Below are 19,711 nucleotides of genomic sequence, written 5' to 3' on the forward strand. Positions count from 1 at the left end.
TTATTTCTTCGATAATGGCTTCCTGTCATTCTCGTGCAATGGTGTTTTTGTAATTCTTTCTATTATTATTATTTTCCTTTTTTCAGCATTCGGCGATTTTTCAATGAAATCTGTTAAAAAACTCAAGCACAACGAATAGTAATACTTAAAAGAACGCTTAAAACTATTTCCCGAATACTTAAAAGAACCTTTTATACGATGTCAATGAATTACTTACTTTACTAGTGAGTAAATATTTATTACTTGTTTCTCTCATATTTTTAAGAATTTTTATATTCTTCTGGAATTACAATTTTACAATAATTTTAATAGATAAATTCTTATTCGTTCGTGTAAAATAATTTACAATGCAGCACAGAGGTTATGGTAGATAATTGTTACGCATTTCAAATAAAAATTCCGAATAATATTAAGCATCGTTGTTTAAATACGTTACTTATTGTTGGAAATATGTTTACGATCGTTATTTATAGTTGTGTAACATAAGCGATTTATAATACTAGAAATTGTTGTAATTTGAAAATGAATTTACAGGCAAAGAAAATGAAATAAAACGAATAAACCATTATGGCAATGGCAATGAGAAAACGGAGCGTATCAGGCTCCAAACGACAGCATAAAGGAAAGCTCGTACCAATATATGAAAGTTTCTTCAAAGGAGAAGATTTGACGTTAGCACATCCAAATTTTTGGAACGAACTATTCTTAATCAAACCTATGGTCAGTAATTTTGTTATACGTTGCTTTTATTGTATATCAGATTTTATTTTATTATATAAATATAAGTAATAAATCTATAAAAGATATACATTTTTAAAAAGATTTCACAGTTTATAATAAAGGGTTGATATAGTATAAATTGAAGTCTGGAAGTTCTTCGGGTCTTTTGTTTGCTGTTTTCATTACTGAACATGTTTCATCTGTTTTGGATAAATTTGTTGAGAAAAATAGCACTATTTGCATCACGCAACATGTACTTGCACGATACTCATTCTCGGTCAAAGGTTTAAAAGCTGTAGCTCGATTATACCTTTTGCTGTTTCTTTCTTGGATAATTTTCGCGGAAAGAGTAATTCTCATTTTCTTGATACTTTTCATTCTCTTGAGGTTTCTTTGTCTTTGCAGTTGCTACAAATTCGCTGGCAATATAAGGACTTTTTACGCTATTAAATGAAGCTTCGGGAGGCTGTTTTTCTTTCTGTAGTATTTCTTGTTTAGATTGGTTGTCCTTGTCTAAATGATACATGGAATGAAACGGCGGAAGCGCACGTTGATTAACAAGTTAAAAAATCGTTGGAAAGTGTTCATTTCCTTTTTATTATAATGCGTACTTTTAGGTTGAACAGCTTCCTTGCATTCTAGTTCATTCTGAAGACTACCTGGCATAAATTTGCATCTGAAGTTAAACCATGCTTCGCTTGTCTGAACTCTATATTTCAAACATTTTAATTGATACATACATACTCTTCCGTAATATTTTGTTACTTCCCATGATGGCAATGACTGTAAGATTATACAATGTATTTCATATAAATGTTCAACCATGATAGCACCTTTGTAAAACATTGCAGAAATCTTAAAACTTACTTGTATAAATTTAGTAACAAATTTACCAATCATGATGGTATTTTATTAATACACAAAGTTTTAAAACATGAAATCATTAGTCAGTGGTATCATTGTTCAGTATAAAAGAATTTTTCAGTTAACCAAATAGATTGCAATACCTCAGTGAACCAACATTTCTTGTTCACCAGAAAAGAAACAACTGTCAAAGGGAGTAACAAATGAATTGTAGTGATACATTATATACTCTGTGACTAAATACTAAGTATAAACTACTTTTCCGCGAAGTAAACGAAAATATGTTCTCTTTTGATTTATTTAGGTTCCACATATCGAGAGTGAAATTTTGCATATGACATCAGAACAATTAAATGCAAGCAAAGAAAACTTGAATGCCTTAGTCTGTCATTGCGTGGACACGTTAGTCGACGAACATCCATTCAGAGTTGTATATGCTTTACAAACTTTAGCAGCTGTTATTCAATCTATGTATAAGAAGGCTAGTCAAGGCGACTGTGGATTTAATTTGATAGATATTCTAGTAGGATTTGATTCCGCGGAACAAAGGATGACTACATTAATGCAACACTGTAATAATTTTTTAACAGGTACATTTTACAACACATATTGTATGTATTTTAAAGAATTCACTTGTATTAACCCTTGGATGGTCATGCAACTATTTTCTATGCAAAGTATGCAACCCTATCCCAGACCTAAAATATTTAAATAAATTCAAGATAAATTAAAAGCATGTAACTATACCATACAATTAAAGAATAGGGGAGCCAGAGTCGCGTCTAAGGGTTAAGAAATCAAAGATTCAAATATACATTTAATATTTGAATTTTTCACAGTATTTTTCTAAAAAAGTTGTTTATTATAATTTTCTGTAATTCCAGGTGAATACCCTGATAGCTTAAAAGCTTTGTGCTTGAAATTATTATTAATTATTGTAACTGGCATGGATAATGTTAGTCAAAACACTTTGTTGGAATATGTTATGCTTAATAGTGTTTTTGAATCTCTGGTTCAAGTAGGTGTCAAAATTGGTATGAGTATTAATAAAATGGTCAGGAGCATGGTTTAAATCAGGCATTAACATTTCGTATTTCCTTTTTGTACAGTTGTTAAGAGATACCGCAGCTAGAAGCCGTCATGGCCATGACGCAGTATTACTATTAACACTTCTGGTCAATTATAGGAAGCACGAAAGAGCAAATCCTTATATCGTTAAGTTATCGATTTTAGATGACGAACTAGCTCTAAATGGATACGGCCAAGTGATATCGAGTTCATTGACGGAGTTTTGCAGACAATTTGCTCAACAAAGAGCAGGTACAGAAACAGAACTTACTCTGTATAATGTTTATACGAACCTTTTTTTATTACGTCATTTATTATAAATGCAATAATGAAAAACATTTGCATGCAGAAATACAAGCATCTTGGCTATCTTCCCTGACCAGTATAGTAGGAAGTATGTTCGTCGGAGAGGAGGAAGCGAAAACGCAACAAGTTCGCGCGAATAATGCGTTGTTGTTAGCACTTTACGAAGCGACTCATTTAAATCGGAATTTTGTAACAACTTTAGCGTACACGCAGAGCGATACCTGTGCCCCTCCATCTCCAAATAATACCTTGGGACCAAACGTGGTAGCCCCCGGAGCTCAAATACCCGACGTGATGGCTCAACCATTCAATTTACTGGCTACATTTTTACAGTATTGGTGGGAAACGCTACATTCCTTAAATTATACACGACATTCATCTGCACAGACGATTGCGTTGAATTTCACGAATGAAATGCTTTTGCTGTTTCAGTTCGATAGTCATGCAGGTGATCAGAACAGAAGCAATAATGAATAATGTTAAATTGTGCTTCCTCATATTAAGCTGCATCGCGGAGGATCAGTACGCGAATAGTTTGATGCACGACGCAAACCTGGCTTTCAGAGTGCAACTCCATCGAGTACCGATGCATCATAGAAAGATACAAGACAAAGTAGCGCCTGCACAACCTTTGGCTGCTACGTTACTCGGTACAGTTTATTATGCATTTCAATTTTATACCTGTACAGGGTCAAGACATAGTTTGTCGTGACTAACGTAAAAAATTAGAGTAACAAATACACGTCGCGTGATATTTAATATTTTACATATCTAACATACGCGTTCGTTATTTTTTTTTTATATAAATGAATTCGGTTTGGCACGGTATAATAATTTTTGTGAAATTGTAGATCTACTTGTCGAGTTTATTACATCGCACATGATGAAAAAATTTCCTCTTGAACTTTACCATCAATGCATTGGGGTTTTACAAAGGTTGCTTTGTTACCAAAAGAGATGCAGGGTTAAGCTTGGTTATCAATGGAGGGATCTTTGGACGGCGTTAATCAATTTACTTAAGTTTCTAACAACGCACGAAAGCCATCTTATTAAAAAGATGAATATCTTTCCGTTAGCTATCGAGGTAAATTTATATCGACAGAAACGAAAATAAGTACAGATTAAAGGAATCAATTTAAATTTCGTAGGTCGTTAATATCTTAAATTTGTTTATCACGCACGGAGATGCGTTACTACCTTCTCCGAGTAGTTACGACGAATTGTTTTACGAAATAATAAGAATGAGGCTTATTTTTACAAATCTGAATGCCATGGGTATGTAGATAACAAATGACCTTTTCTGTTGTTATTGTTTAACATAAATTGAGTAATGACGGGTAGTGAAAATAAAATTTATACGTTCAAGCGCTCCGATATTCAACGTGCGAATCTTACGAGTATAAAGAACACGCATTAAAATTAACAAATTGTTTGGTGAACATGAGAGACATAGGGAATCACTTTCCACCAAAAATAACAGCATGGCTGGCCAGCGAAAGTTTGTCCACGCCAACGGAACAACAAATTTTAGCGATCATAATACAGAATTACGACAGTCTTACGTTAAAATTACAAGACAATTTGGATCAATACGAAAGATATTCCGAGAAACCAGATCACGTTACATTTTTTGAAGAAATGGTAATGTTTCGATCAATACACGAAAGCGTGGACGTGATACGTTGGCTCTATACATATTTGTATTAATTTTCAGGTAACAGGAGTCGTAATCGACACCAGGGGATCGATAGATTTAAGTGCGTTAGATACACAGGCTATATTACAAGAATTATCAAATATTTCGTAACATAGGTTCAACGTGGGAGTATGAATCAAATCCTGCGCGTCCCTCTGTTATCATGATGTATTATAATGTATTTTCTCTAATACAGCCGGCTTCGCATGTATTTTTTTCATATCGCAAAGAACGTAGCTCACGAAATTTGAAAGTATTATTGCATAGTGTCATTGATTGTTATGCTATATTTCTATAAATTGTGTATACGAGATTTGAAGAGTCATTAAAATTTAATAAGTACTGAACTTTTAATTATTCAAATTATTATGTGTTCTCGTTGAATGGACGCCTTAAAAAATCGCATTCAACTTTGTACTATACTTCGCTGACTTGAAGTCTCGCGAAAGAAAAAGTAGAAGGGACACACGATACACCTATTTCCACGTACACATTGATCTTTAGCTCGCTATTCGTCACGGCAGTTACACACGCACATGTGGACTGCCTGAGAGCAACTGAGCGAGATAGATAAATGGGCGGTTCGACTCCTCTTGCGCCTGCGCTCTGTGTCGTCCCGCGGGACTTCAAGTAAGCGAAGCACAACACGTAATTCCGTACGAACTTTTTCCGATACCAAATAGTTTATTAATCGCAAATGACGAACATGTATGAAATTCATGTACTTTATTGGCCCCAATATTTTCCAAAACTATACAATTACATATATTTTTTCAGACATTCCTTTGCAAGAATTGCAACACCTGCTTTGGACTGATTCTTCCTTTGAAGCTGACTACTGATAAAATCTCCGATGTTTACTATTTGATTAAGGTCCACTCCAGTTTCTAAACCTTGTCCATGCAAAAAATAAAGTAGGTCTTCGGTAGCAACATTTCCAGAAGCACCAGCTGCATATGGGCAACCGCCTAATCCAGCCACGGACGAATCGAATACCCTTATACCATTTTCGAGGCTAGTATAAATGTTTACTAGAGCCTGTCCGTAGGTATCGTGACAATGAATTGCAAATTTATTCAGGTCGTTTAAGACATATTTTAATTCGTGCAGTACTTTGTTTATTTTATTAGGAGATCCTACACCAATGGTGTCTCCTAAAGAAACTTCATAGCATCCAAGTTGTAACATGAATGCACTTATATTGGCTACCACTGTTGGCTTAATTTCGCCTTCATAAGGGCATCCAACAATGCAAGATACATAACCTCTGATTCTAACGTTTTGTTTACTTGCTTCCTCGATGACTGTTTTAATGTTCTTCATACTGTCATCGATGGAACAGTTAATATTTTTTTTTGAAAATGATTCGGATGCAGCGCCAAAAACAGCTATTTCTTTTACACCTACTTTCAGTGCATCTTCTAAACCTTTCAAATTTGGTACCAATACAGGATAAGAAATGCCAGGTTTCTTGTTAATCTTTTGAAAGACTTGAGCATTATCTGCCATTTGTGGAATCCATTTTGGTGAGACAAAACTGGTCACTTCTATGCTCTTTAATCCGCTTTCTGATAATTTATCAATCAAGTCAATTTTAATCTCTGTTGGCACATTATTCTTCTCGTTTTGTAATCCATCTCGTGGTCCAACTTCAACTAATTTTACAAAATTGCTAAACGTTCTTAGATTTTTTAATGAAAATTTACATACATTGCAGATATCAATCACTTTAAACATTTCAATGAATTTACTTTTTTTTTTTGTACACTGTAGAATGATATACAATTATCAATAAATTAGAATGCTATGTTGTCAATTGATAACAGTAGTAACGATTTATATTTAAAAATAATGAATTTAAAATATTATACTCTAAATATACAATAAAGTTCGATAGTTTCATACAAATTATACAAATGTTTTCGTTCGCGACTATTATTACACGCTTGCAATATTCATGCATGAAACTAATCATTAGGAAATGAGATAATGCGCAGATAAAACATTATAGTAAACAAGCAAGATACACGCAACGATGGATTCGAAATTCCATAAATGTATTTTAACGAAAAAAATTATTATATAAATTAATAAGTGGGAATTAACGAAAGATAATACAACATCCTGTGATCAAAGTTCAATTACCTAAAGTTAAGATTTAAATACTACGGTACATTTAATACAAAACTACAACGAGGTTTTAAAAGTCATTTATTAAATGTTTCTTTTTTACTCGTCCTTTTTTCAATCGAAGGGATCGGAGGTACCCGTGTGGGAAAGAAATTAGACTTCCACTTTCTTCAATAAAACTATATATTGCGATGCGGGAACAAAACGTGAAACCGTCTTACGTGGGCAACAGACGGGAGCCTAATCTCCCACGCGGTCGTTACAACCAGCGCGACCGAAGCGCCACCACGAACAACCTTACGGGGAAATCCCCATAGTAGTTTTTAGCGCAATATTGAAATAAGAACCGTTTCCAGTAATCGTTTATAACTTATTAATTACATGTAAAATTAATTTCTTTTTTTTCAATAGTTAAAATATGATCACGGAGTTTACATAGGTCGAAAAATAAAAACGCCCAGGCAGTTGAGATTCGAAATCGTATGCCGTTAATGCGAGATCGGATTTCAGTAATAATTTCCACTAATATATCATAATAAATATAGATGTATCTTATTATTTGGTAGTAAAATAAAGATTTTTGTATGTTACATTATTGTTCCATGACATGCTCTGGAACAACCTTTGCTACTTTTCGAAATTCTTTATGTAATGTTTTAGGACATTGCATTTGAGTCCAACTTATAGGTATCATAGCCACACCTGTAACATAATGGTTATTAGTAACAGAAACACAGTTTATTTTTAATGTCTCACCTTCTTCACTTTGTGCTATAACTACACCTAATTCATTTTCTGCTGTACTTAGTTGATAAACATGTGCTTCTGTCATTGGCATCTAACAATTATATAGGAAATTGTACAAAATTTGTGTTTCCATAATTGACAATGGATTTCATTTATAAGATAGGACAATAAGGATACAACTCTGGCAAGAATAATATCTCCAGGCCTAAAACACTTATACATTTGGATATTATTTTTGTCCATTGCACGAACATCTTCTTTCCTCAAAATTCCCCTGTAAGGTCTTGTCAGTACAATATCACCAACACATTTTATGCTACATTTACAAAATCTTTGATTGACAAGAGTCACCATCGCTGTTATAATGTCACCAGGTGCTGGAACAATACTTTGTTCTGTAATTCCATGTACTTCTATAGTGCGAGACTAAAATACAAAATATTAATCAAATAATTATATTATATCGTCTAAAAATACATCAACTTTGTGATAAATAATCTTCATCTTTACATTTTCTTGTGGTATTAACTTAACTACACCTGCAAGTTTCGAATAAATATAACCTTGTTGTTCGTAAGTTCCAGGTCCACATATGTTTATTTTATCAGAGATGCATAATCTTTGGCCTGCCACAAAACAATAGATTTTCAATTTTCATTTTAATTTTAACATTCTTCGTGTTTCATTTACCTGGTACACAAACAATAAGTTCTTTACGTTCTTCCATGTTACTTCAAACGTTTCATTTACGTTATGCGGTTAATTAAAACTATGCAATTTGGTGATTGTTACGCTAATAATATCGTTTGTCAATAATTAAAAGATTGTGTACAAACTCTATTCAATTCTGTTACGATATAACTATTGCATAGATCATGTAAAAGATAGAATTGCAACATATCAGATACGCCAGACGGAGCCCCGAGTGCACTGGGGAGTCGGAGACCCCAAGGCGCTCCGATAACACTGATTTCGAGTCGCAAACACGTTTTCGCCGAGTTATTTTTTAAATAAATGATGTATTACAATTTAAAATAAAAAATAGAGAATTTGTGGTGTGCATATCAATGAGATACGTCCTTAGGTATTTTAATAACCTTGAAATCTTTAAATAATCTTAATCGATTGATTACTCAAGCATCGATGCAAATTTACGATCCAAAATACACAACTTCTCTTCGTGTGTATTAATGTGTGTTTTGTTGGGCGTTGAAAGATGGAAATTTATACGAAAGAAAGTATCGTATAAAGGACAGAAGATCGAAGAAACGAATACGTGATGTACGACCTTGGTTTTCGACAGAAATTCAAAGATACCATCAGTCTCCTCGAATTTGTTCATATTTTCATGCCTATTGTTTGCAATAATTATTAATTAACATCAGACAATAGTTAAAATAATGCTCGATAGCGTGGGTTGTATAAATAATTGTTTTCAATATCATTTTGCGTAGAATATTCATTTTTCGGTCAAAGGTATGGTTAACCGTTACTTGATTGGTGAACACGCCAAGGACGGTCTTCCCCACCCCTTTAACTCTTCCGCCTGAGGCTAACTGCTGGTGACGAACTCTCTCTCTCTCTTTCTCCCCTGAGCTGGCGGACGTGACGGAACGTCGTGAGTCTGCGCTCCACTTCTACCGACCACTACTGACCACTGACGAGCTCTGGGGGCTAATGCTGACCAGTAGTGACCACTAGTGACCAAGACTGACCACTCGCGAGGACTCGTGGAGAACTTTTGACCACTACTGACCACTACTGACCAGTGCTGAAATACCGTGTGTAACTATGTGACAACAAGTAGTAAGTCCATTCCACTCATTTATCCCATAATTTAGCTTCACCCCTTTTTAAACGAAATAATTACTTGGTACAACTAAACTAGAAGATCGAAAGACCATTGCTTCCTTCTATCTTTCTAGTTTAGTAATCTAGCTTGTAAGAATATAAAAGGGAGATCACTGGAACTTTGATTTCCTTCGGGTCTCCACTCGCAGCAACCTCCACGTGGTGAGACCTGGTAATCGGTGTTACCCACGATAAAAAAGCTTTTCTATCGTGGGTAACATCGAGCTAATAGCTGCAGTTTTAGGATTGCTTCTCGATATAATAAACGAATTTAGATTTATAGCTAGGTAGATGTTTGGTTAGGCATTATGGCAAACTCTAACAGTTTAGTGTTAAGATTAAACAACTGTTTCCTGTTTTAACAGTCACGCGATTTAAATTGGGCGGGAGTTAATAGTAGCGTCGGTAGATAAGAATGGAAAATTATTAATTACATGGTAAATAGGTTTAGTATAAAGATTAATATTAAAATAGCTACTTACCCCCACTTTCAAGCAAAGTCTGAAATCTGGAATCGTGATCTTGAAACTTTGAAATAAGAATTACTTTACTACAACAACAATATGTATAAATTCAATATATCAGTTTTATTAGAGTACATTGGCATGTAATAAATTAAAGATAAAATTAAAAGTACAAGGAATTATTGTCAAATACTTTCTGTACTTGATCATTTTGTACATTTAAAATTGAAAATAAACGCAAGCACAAGAAGTATTTGTGTTCTCCATTTACTTCAATGCGACGTATATAATTTGCCGCATTTTTCTTTAATTAATAGATTATTAACCGGAGAAAACGAGTTGACTCGCCATGAAAATTTAATACACTAGCAGAGATATTGTTGTTATACAAATGTACTATTTCGAACAATACTTTACAGAAAAATATTAATTGTTTATGTATTGCAATAATAACAAATTTTACTTTCACTAGTAAAACCATTTAATAATAATAATATATAACTGAGAAAGTAAAATAAAAGTTAGTTTCTTTAATCGCAATATGTGTCGTGTAAATGGAAATTTATTTATCGAAAAATATCTGTCTGTAATTTCAACATAACATTTTGTATTAAATTCGCATTTACTGTGGACAAGACGAATTAACTCGTCTTTACATATTTGTCATTAAGGGCATGGGAAGTGCATCTCTAAACGAGAAACAACGCCACTAACAGGTTAACATATAGATCATAAAGATTCAGTGCAAAAGCTTTTGTTTTATCTACAAAATTAAATATGTATATTGAAATACTGATTGGAAAATAAATTTGTCATATAAATAAAATTCTTTTCTTTTAACGTTGAGCTTATAATTATTGCATGTACAAGTAGTGCATATTGCTTAAAAGTATAAACTTTACAACTAAACATAATCATCACAGACTTTTAACGGGACCTACCAAACTGAACATGTGATTTCACGTAAAATTGTGTTGGATACGTAAACTCGATATTAAGCTTGTTAGGATTAACATGTTACTAATATAGATATACGCTATAGTTTACCATATAGTGTTTTTAAAATGTATTCCTAATAAAACATGCTATGAACATTAGTACTAAAGTACGGGCATATTATGAATCAATGCATGTATAATTGGATTACAATTACCTCTAGAATAATTTTGATTAACATGCATTTATTATAATTATAAACAAACATTTCTACCTATAATAACGATAACTAATCATTCCGATCTCTCAGAGGAGTCAATGGTTTATGCGGAGAAGAAACGGGTGTTGCATGATCGCTCTTCGGAATTCCTAACATATTTTCCTTCCCTTTACTGTGCGCACGTTTCTCTTCTGTTCTCAATTTTTCTATGATTTTTTGCTGCTGTTCTGTTATCTTTATTTTGACATGTAATTCCTAAAAATATACACTACATTTTACCATTTTAAATTTCCAACAAGAACACATACCAACATAAACGTGGTTAACAAACGGACAAACGAAAAATGAATTCATGCTTTCTTTTTTCTTTTTGAAATAATAATATTTATTTATGTGCTCGTCACTAATATAATGTATGTAATATGTGTGTGTACCGGGCAACAAATCTTCACGCAAAAGGATACTGGCCCAAATATGTATATTCAATGCACGAATTAACAAAAACAGTTTCATTGCATAACAGATAAAGCTAAATATTTGCACGAGTTTAATTTAACGATATAAACGAACAAACATCTATTAATAATAATATAAGAATAGTAAAAACAGATTTAGCGGCAGAAATTGGCAAAGAGAATTGCCATAAATAAATCGAACTGTAACCAACGAGTACTATCGTGACAATGAGAACTGTTGTAATGACGTTAGAAGAATCCATTATCCAATACAAACTGATGGCGAATCCAAGAAAGGCCATCAGACGCACCTGTTTCAGTTGGTTGATTTTATCTTTTAAGTGAGACACGTGCTTAATTCTTTGTTTATGATTCTGATGACCAATTAACTCGGCATACTTGTCACTAATCTCTTGATAATCTTTTGCGAGACGCTCGTTATATTCGAGGAGAACTTTTATTTTCCTAAGCGAATAAAACGGAACTTATTAGTTAACTACCTAATCGACAGAATTTATGAAATGCATAATGCGCGGGGGAAAAAAAAAACTTACATATCAGCTGCTTCTCGGGAGGCTTTCTCCTCTTCAAATAGCTCAGTTTTATCCTATGAAAAAAATAAAACCCCGATAAATATATTAAAATATATTTACTAATGTTTACAAATGAATTATTATTATTCTTTTTATATATTGAAAACGTTCATGAAAAATACCAATTACCTGCATGATGCTATTCTTTTCCTCGAGACCTTTAATTTTATCGCGAAGTTCTTTTTTAGCATTTGTCTAAAAATATCACATAACAATAGATGGTGCTATTTATATTCTATTATCCAACGAAAAAGACGTAATATTAAATATATATATACCTCGTTCAAAGCAATTATTTGTTTTGCCGATTGAGTCTCTAACAGTTTAGTAGTCTTTTCCATAGCTGCTTTATTAGCTTTCAAATGATCGTTGAGTTTAATATTAAGCAATTCCACTCGAGATATCTCCAACTCTTGAGCATCACACCTCTCTTCCAATTTTACTAACATGGTTTGTGCTTCATTGAGATGGCCAGCCATTTCCTCAAGTTGATTTTTCATCTAATATATCAAATTTAATTGCAATTAATCTTTTCTATAGCAACTGTCGGAAACATTTCTGATACAAAGATAGCAACACGCACCTCGATATTTTTCGCGTCTTTTTCGTCACAATCAGTTTGCAATTTCATTACTTCGTTCGTCACGATTTTTCTCAAGTCTTCGAATTTAGCTTCGAAAATAGTTCTTATCGACTCTACTTCGCTTAAACTTTCAGCCTCTAGTTGATTGACCAAGCCTTTCTTAGCATCTAACTGTTCCATTAGAGTGTGTACCTGTACATGCACCATTTGCGAATTGTTACGCATGATACTCAATAGATCACGATGCTCGTTTATACAGTCTTCGCCTCGCTTCAATTCACGTTGCAGTCGTTCTACCTCGGCGTTACTTTGCGCTAAACGTTTAGTTAAGGCAGCAACCGATGCTTGATTTTCAGCCATTACAACTTCGAATCTAAACATTTTAATATTTTAAACTCAGTTACCCCGAATAACTCGTTTATTTTTGGTGGTTTTACATTTGGAAATAAATCAGAAACATAAAATACAATTCTTTTGGACAAGTTTTTTTCCAAGAATTTCTATTTAGAATTTTGATTAATACACGCGCGCTATGTAATGAAATTCAGTTTAATTAATGAATTATATTTATAGATAATGTTTAAGATTAATAATTCTTTTTTTTAATTTCTCCGAAAAATTGAGATTTATATGCAAAGCGTGCGCTTCAATTTCGTATCCTCGAAAGTAATTGTCTCGAAAACGATGCACAACGTAAAATTTAATTCCATGTTTTCGATTTATTTTTCCGTGTAGAATTAATTCACATTTCGATTGTATCACATCACGCTAATACTTTTGGGGGAATGTATCTATATAAATAAATCATTACCTTTTTCTTCTGGACACCATTTCTGCTGCTTCCGATCGAATCTGATCTTTCAAAGCCCTCAGTTCCTCTTTTTTCCCTGCTAATTCAGTTTCAGCGCGATCTAGCTCCATTTGCAAACTTTGACTGAAACTCTCCTAATTTTTGCACATTTGATGACTTAAGATTACGTTACTGATTTCGTTGATTTGTAAGTATCGTTCACGATGCGCCAGACAAAAAAAAATAATTATAAAATACTCTAATTACCTGAGTTTCCGCAGATGATTTTAGTTCTTCGAGGATCACGGTAAGTCTGGCAATTTCATCGTCTTTTTGCACAAGATTCTCGTCCAAAGCTGTCCGTTCCGTTTCTACTCGCGCTAAACATGCTTTGTACCTTTCTAAGGTCAATTTCATTTCTTCTTCCGCGGCAGCCTTCGTTTCTTTGATCATAGTACTCATCTGCATTAACAAGCTTGCGTTAGGCTCTTCAGCGCAGAAGATGTAAAATAATATGTCTTCTATGTTAACACTTTACCGACCGATAGCCTATTAATCGACTGTTTTACCGGCCAACGCTTACCGACCGATAGCCTATTAATCAACTGTTTTATCGGTCAACGTTTACCGACCGATAGCCGATTAATCAACCGCTACCGGTCGGTAAAGTGTTAAGCACATTAGTCTTGCTTACCTTTTCGTCGCTCTCGGCGACTGTTCTTTTCAGTCTGTCCTCATATTCGCCAATTTCCTCGGTCAAATGACTGATAAAAGCATTCAGCTCGGTTTTATCATGCTCCAACGAACTGATTTCGCATCTGTGCCTTTCGGACAACTCGTCAAAGTGCATTAGAAGTTCGTCCATTTTCACGACAAGAGACTGTACCTGCGAACCGCGATTAAAAATTTAAAAAAATCCTACAACGTTTACAAGATTTATTTTCGTAATACTGTCATTCATTTATACTTTTTCCTCGCTCCTGTGATTTCTACTGTTTAATTCAGATTCTAAATCGACCGTTCTTCCCGAAAACTCCGCGATACGTTTCTTGAGAGCTTCTTCAATTTCTTTTCTAGCCTCCGTGTCGCGTTCCTTCTCCTCCGACATTTCTAACAATTTGCGCCGAAAATTCTCTATTTCGAGCTGATGTTTCTCCGTGTGGCCATTTAACACGTCCTGTTGCAGTTTCGCCTGTTGAATAAAATTTACAGATTAGGAATTTGACAATGATAGACAGATTTTTTATTACAACAAACGTTCCACACTACCATTGTTTCTATATCTTTTTTGTGCTGTTCCTCGGTCTCTGTTTGTTTCCGAAGTAAGTCTTCCAGCTGTAGTTCCAACTTTCGTGCTTCCACTTTCATGTCCTCGATGAGCTTCTCGTGCTCCTGTATAGTCTTGTCTTTGTTTTTACATTCCGCTTGGAGATCGGCGAGCTCGTGCTCGGATTTGTACTTCAATTTCTTTACGTTTACCGGAACAAGAGCACGTGGCTTCGCTTTCGAACAGGTCCTCGGCGATACCTTTTTCCGGGGAAGTTGGGGCTGTAAGCAAACACGGTTTAATTAAAATTAATTTTAATTTTTCGTTCGATTTAATTTCTGATTACTTACCGTTCTGAAACTCGCGGCTACGTTACACGTACTTTTGGTAGAAACTGATACATTATATTCTGCGCTAGCTACACTTTTGTTATCGTGGAATCTATCCGATTTCTCGATGACAATACCTTTCACTTTAACTTCGAACTTTGGATCGTACGCTCCCGGCGGTGGCACTTTATCTATAAATAGATCACGCTTTAAATAAATATTCAGCAATATTTTAAATTTCCTTAGATTTTTTATATCAATATTATTTTAGTGTAGAAATCGTTTGGTAAATTCTAGCAATAATAACAAGCACTGTTAATCTTTTTGGCTATGTTAATTTTTTTAAATATAATACATATTCAGTATACAATGTTTCTCGTATTTCTATCTTTAATTATTAATCTTTGATTATTATAAATAAATAAACATGTAGGAACTATGGGAAAAATTTTAATGAGGTATTCTAGAGGCCAAAATAAGACGAAAATCAAGAATACCAATTTGTTGATGGAGGCTTCGTTAAAAAGTTATTAACAATTAAATTCAAAAGTTTCAAATCGTTCTGGAAAAATTATTTTCGGTTGCGGGGGTCAATTGCAATAATTTTTGGTGAATAGACATACCCCCGAAATCCTACCCACTTTCTAGAAAAAAATTCGGGAAGGTGTGAAATTTTTCGACGAAAAAAAAAATTTCAAATCGTTCTGGAAAAATTATTTTCGGTTGCGGGGGTCAATTACAATCGTTTTTGGTCATTACACATACCCCCAAAATCTTGCGCATTTTCTAGAAAAAAATTCGAGAAGGTGTGAAATTTTTCGAAGGAAAGAAAAATTTCAAATCGTTTTGGAAAAATTATTTTCGGTTGCGGGGGTCAATTACAATTATTTTTGGTGAATAGACATACCCCCAAAATCTTGCGCATTTTCTAGAAAAAAATTCGAGAAGGTGTGAAATTTTTCGAAGGAAAAAAAAATTTCAAATCGTTCTAAAAAAATTATTTTCGTTTGCTGGGGTCAATTACAATAATTTTTGGTGAATAGACATACCCCCGAAATCCTGCGCATTTACGAGAAAAAAATTCAATACGGATGGAACTTTAAACATTAATAACTTTTTAACAAAGCCTGTATCAACAAATTGGTATTCTTGAGTTTCGTCTTATTTTGGCCTCTAGAATCCCCCATTAAAATTGTTCCCACGGTTGGCCGAACACCCTGTAGGGAAAATACGTAGGTAGGTACTTTATATTGTTCTCCATCTTCTATACAGGATATTTAAAAGCGATGGAACAAATCGAAACGGAAAATAATTGTTTAATCCAAGACTTTAGTTTTATATTTATACAAAAATTCTTAAATAATGGACTAATTTATTCCTGATTAAATATTATTTTCAAGACATAGGGCACTTATAATTTTTATGCGTGAAAACTCGATGGACATGCGTTTCTTGTGCGCGCGCGCGTAATTGTCTAGATTAATTTCCTCGATGTTAGGCAAAATTAAAAATTGTTATTATTCGACCTTTTCCGGGTAAAGTTCGTTGACCCTTGATCCACGTAAAAATGTATTCAAAGTTATTTGAACCAACGTTCAACTGCGTTAGTAAGACGGATCGTCGAAGTCGAAAATAACCTTCGACCCCTCTGAATCGAAGCCCTCTACGCCCAAGTCGGTTACGTCTCTATGGGGTCATAGAATTACCAGGTGTACGCTGTAACGACTGCCCCTTCTTACAGGGTTCCCCAACGAAATCGACCCTTGCATTCCACTTCCTTTTATCCCTACCCTCTTGCGTTTATTCGTACGTGAAGCATTTAAAAATTAAATATCCACGCACATCGCTATTCTCTTACATTTCAACGTAACGTTAGTTTTATTTTACATTAATCGTTCGTATTTAGTTTATTAATCATTTTGTACATCAGAGAATGTTAAGCTTTCATAGTAACTGCAGGATGCATTTCGCGCCAAAATTCCTACAGTAAATCGTCCACGTTCTGAGGTTGTTTTAAAGGTCGAACGATTTTAAAGAGAGCGAGAACGATTTTACTAAAATCGTATTTTAAACTCAAATGCTTAAAAAATTATTAGTTTCTAGTTTCACTTAAAATACGTGACCAACTTCTAAATCACATGCTCCTTGTAACATAAAATACTCAATAAAGTAAAATTGATTCTAGAATAAATTTGCAACATGTTCCACTGTTATTCCTTGTAAAGTAAATGTCCTATGCGTATTTTAATTCCGACAGTATATTCCTCGTTCAAAGTGGAATAAAACGGCAAAAAATTTAAAACATCAACTTTTAAGAGAGTCGTTGCTAAAGACAGATTTTAATCGTTAAAAAATTCAAAAAAATTCAATCTAGGGACGTAAAATTAGATACATAGTACAATCTATAAAATGATCCCAGAGAAACTATTATACAATTTTTTTTCAGAAAGATACAATAGTTAAAATATAACATTTTGGCCAAACGTAAAAGTGAAGAGTAGAAACATTTTGAAAAGATTAATAACTTAAAGATAATTTCGATGTAAAGCACCAAATAATAAATACGGTGATATTATTAATTTATTATTATAACAACAAACATATCTATTCAAGACGTATGTGCCGTTTGTATGTTAAAAATGAATGATGAAAGAGCATATGTACTTACTTTCACACTCGTTAAATCTTTGGATTCTTGCTTTTGAAAACGACATTTTTAAACGTTTTTAAACTTATTCGTAGAAAAATACACAATTGGTAGAAGCGACGTTAACACTAATTTACAATTAAACACTTAACCGACGTTGTTACGTAGAGAAATAAACTTATACACGCACGTTGAACGTCCCCTTCCTTTGAAGTCTAAACCGCGAATGCCAACGAAGATTCCTGTACCCTGCACTTCTGCATGGCAGACACTGCCCAACGTTTCTTCGTGTTGTACCGGTTTTCTCGTTTAAAATGACGGTTAAAGAAGTTCAACGTGGACGCAACAGCGAATCAACGGACTCGCATTATGCAATTGGCCAATCCGGTAACAGATGCATTTAAGTACGAGACTCAGTAGCGTAATAACAAATCCCTGTCGCCACTTCTGTAAAGTTTTAACAAATATACAAAATGTCTGTAAAAAAAGATAGTCCTCTTCAAAGAGACGATAAATAATGGAGTAAAAAAGTCCTACAACGTTGTCTAGAAAACATACAGTTAATGAAAAAAATGTTATCAAACTTATTGCAAAAGATATCGATGCATAGCATTGCTTTTGTTAAGTAACGTTCAACTTTGAACACAGTATAACACCAAAGATGTAATCATTTAAAGTGATTAGTAGAACTCGTAAAGTAAAATAAAATGGTTATAATAAATATAGATCGTAAAAATAATTCTTCTTAACATATTCAGGTTTTTATAAACCAATGTGTCCTGTGCGAATATGTCACAGTTGAGACTTTCAACAATTAATAACAGGTTGTAAAATTTAACTCGTATTGATATTTGGCAGAAATTAATAAATTGCATTTTCCATTGGTTTTTCACTTATTTGTCATAAATCTTTTTGATTGTACGATTTGAGGAGATAAGTTATCTATAGAAGTATTTTTTTCAAATTAAGATTCAAAGAAATATGAAATTTCTTCCTAACTATTATCGCAATGAATTAAATCATGAAAACAAAAAGAGGAAACCACTTTCCCGCGTATTATTTTACGCAGACTCGAATCGAGGGTGATTGATACGATAGTGACTGTAAACATTAATTTATATTCATAGAAATTTATAATGTTTTAAATTTACTTCAACGAAAAGGAAAAGAAAAACTGATGAATCAGTGGTAAAAAGAATTCCTGTTTTTGGCGGGTATCGTATGCGCGAAGAGTAAGCGCAAATGAGATACAGCTGTTTCTAGAAGCAAGCGACACGTCTCTGTGTGTATGTGGAATTACCAGGTGTACCCTGTAACGTACTGAGTGCCCCTTCTTTTGTAACCCCGTAGAAAATCGTCCCTGTGTCATTCCTTCTTTCAATCCACCTCCCCCTACCCTGTACATGTTCTTACGTGCGACACTTAAAGATTAAATATTACACTATAGTATTTCCTGTTCTTTCATTTCAGCATTACATTGTCTACGTGTCCACATTAATTATCCTTTTACGTTTTAATCCAATTTCTAAATAGAACAATGCTAATATTGCAATATACACGATTAAATACTGTAAAAGTTAAATAATGCTTACAGTTCATTATTAAATTGTTTATATACAGGCAGAGTTTAGTAACTAGGCTGGACTATAAATCTGCTCCTATCGAAGATAAAACAAAATTATACGGGAACATTTTGCATTATTCAACATAGTCTATTATCGTGTAGAGCAATTTTTTCCAGAGATGCATCGTTGCAGTTGCAAAATGTAATTGCATCTCATTTTTAATGAAATTTTACTGATCGTTTTGCATGAATCAATTCTTTACGTTAGTCGGTATTAAAAGTGTAAGGAAAGATCACTAAAAACTCAACACTGTAGGAAATATTTCATTTTGGTTTTTAATGTTATAACGCGTAATATAACGTAATATAGCTTCAGAAATTTTTCAATTTTAAAATTTCTCTGTAACAACACATTATACATTAAATTAAAAATTTTTCGAACGTATAGGTCTACTGTAAATGTTTAAAGAAATACGAACGT

At 33.6% G+C, this 19,711-nt stretch overlaps 4 protein-coding genes across 4 annotated transcripts; 1 reads left to right on the forward strand and 3 right to left on the reverse strand.

The window, feature by feature from the left end:
* The first annotated feature begins 86 nt into the window (after nt 1-86).
* Nucleotides 87-4,891, forward strand: LOC122405548 (armadillo-like helical domain-containing protein 3). The gene is made up of 11 exons (XM_043410412.1): nt 87-224; nt 535-720; nt 1,889-2,174; nt 2,469-2,602; nt 2,694-2,904; nt 3,002-3,296; nt 3,391-3,608; nt 3,810-4,042; nt 4,107-4,233; nt 4,325-4,599; nt 4,673-4,891. Exons 2-11 carry the CDS (start codon nt 568-570, stop codon nt 4,763-4,765), a joined length of 2,025 nt encoding a protein of 674 aa, XP_043266347.1. The 5' UTR covers nt 87-224; nt 535-567; the 3' UTR covers nt 4,766-4,891.
* A 345-nt stretch (nt 4,892-5,236) lies between these two features.
* LOC122405554 (hydroxymethylglutaryl-CoA lyase, mitochondrial) lies at nt 5,237-6,526 on the reverse strand. The gene has a single exon (XM_043410420.1). The coding sequence runs from the start codon at nt 6,389-6,391 to the stop codon at nt 5,414-5,416; it is 978 nt and encodes a 325-aa protein (XP_043266355.1). The 5' UTR covers nt 6,392-6,526; the 3' UTR covers nt 5,237-5,413.
* Nucleotides 6,527-7,229: 703 nt separating this feature from the next.
* On the reverse strand, nt 7,230-8,446 carry LOC122405557 (exosome complex component CSL4). Its single transcript, XM_043410423.1, has 5 exons — nt 8,222-8,446; nt 8,042-8,157; nt 7,709-7,957; nt 7,541-7,622; nt 7,230-7,486 (listed from the first exon to the last, which is right to left on the reverse strand). Exons 1-5 carry the CDS (start codon nt 8,256-8,258, stop codon nt 7,377-7,379), a joined length of 594 nt encoding a protein of 197 aa, XP_043266358.1. The 5' UTR covers nt 8,259-8,446; the 3' UTR covers nt 7,230-7,376.
* A 2,625-nt stretch (nt 8,447-11,071) lies between these two features.
* LOC122405106 (hyaluronan mediated motility receptor-like) lies at nt 11,072-17,816 on the reverse strand. The gene is made up of 13 exons (XM_043409618.1): nt 17,688-17,816; nt 15,041-15,210; nt 14,693-14,971; nt 14,391-14,615; nt 14,118-14,309; nt 13,691-13,885; nt 13,445-13,578; nt 12,634-13,006; nt 12,329-12,550; nt 12,180-12,245; nt 12,012-12,064; nt 11,769-11,922; nt 11,072-11,257 (listed from the first exon to the last, which is right to left on the reverse strand). Exons 1-13 carry the CDS (start codon nt 17,731-17,733, stop codon nt 11,072-11,074), a joined length of 2,295 nt encoding a protein of 764 aa, XP_043265553.1. The 5' UTR covers nt 17,734-17,816.
* Between the last annotated feature and the right edge of the window lie 1,895 nt (nt 17,817-19,711).

Source organism: Colletes gigas, unplaced genomic scaffold, assembly GCF_013123115.1.
Source record: "Colletes gigas isolate AHSC1104 unplaced genomic scaffold, ASM1312311v1 Colletes_gigas_Sc00004, whole genome shotgun sequence".
NCBI classification, from domain to species: domain Eukaryota; kingdom Metazoa; phylum Arthropoda; class Insecta; order Hymenoptera; family Colletidae; genus Colletes; species Colletes gigas.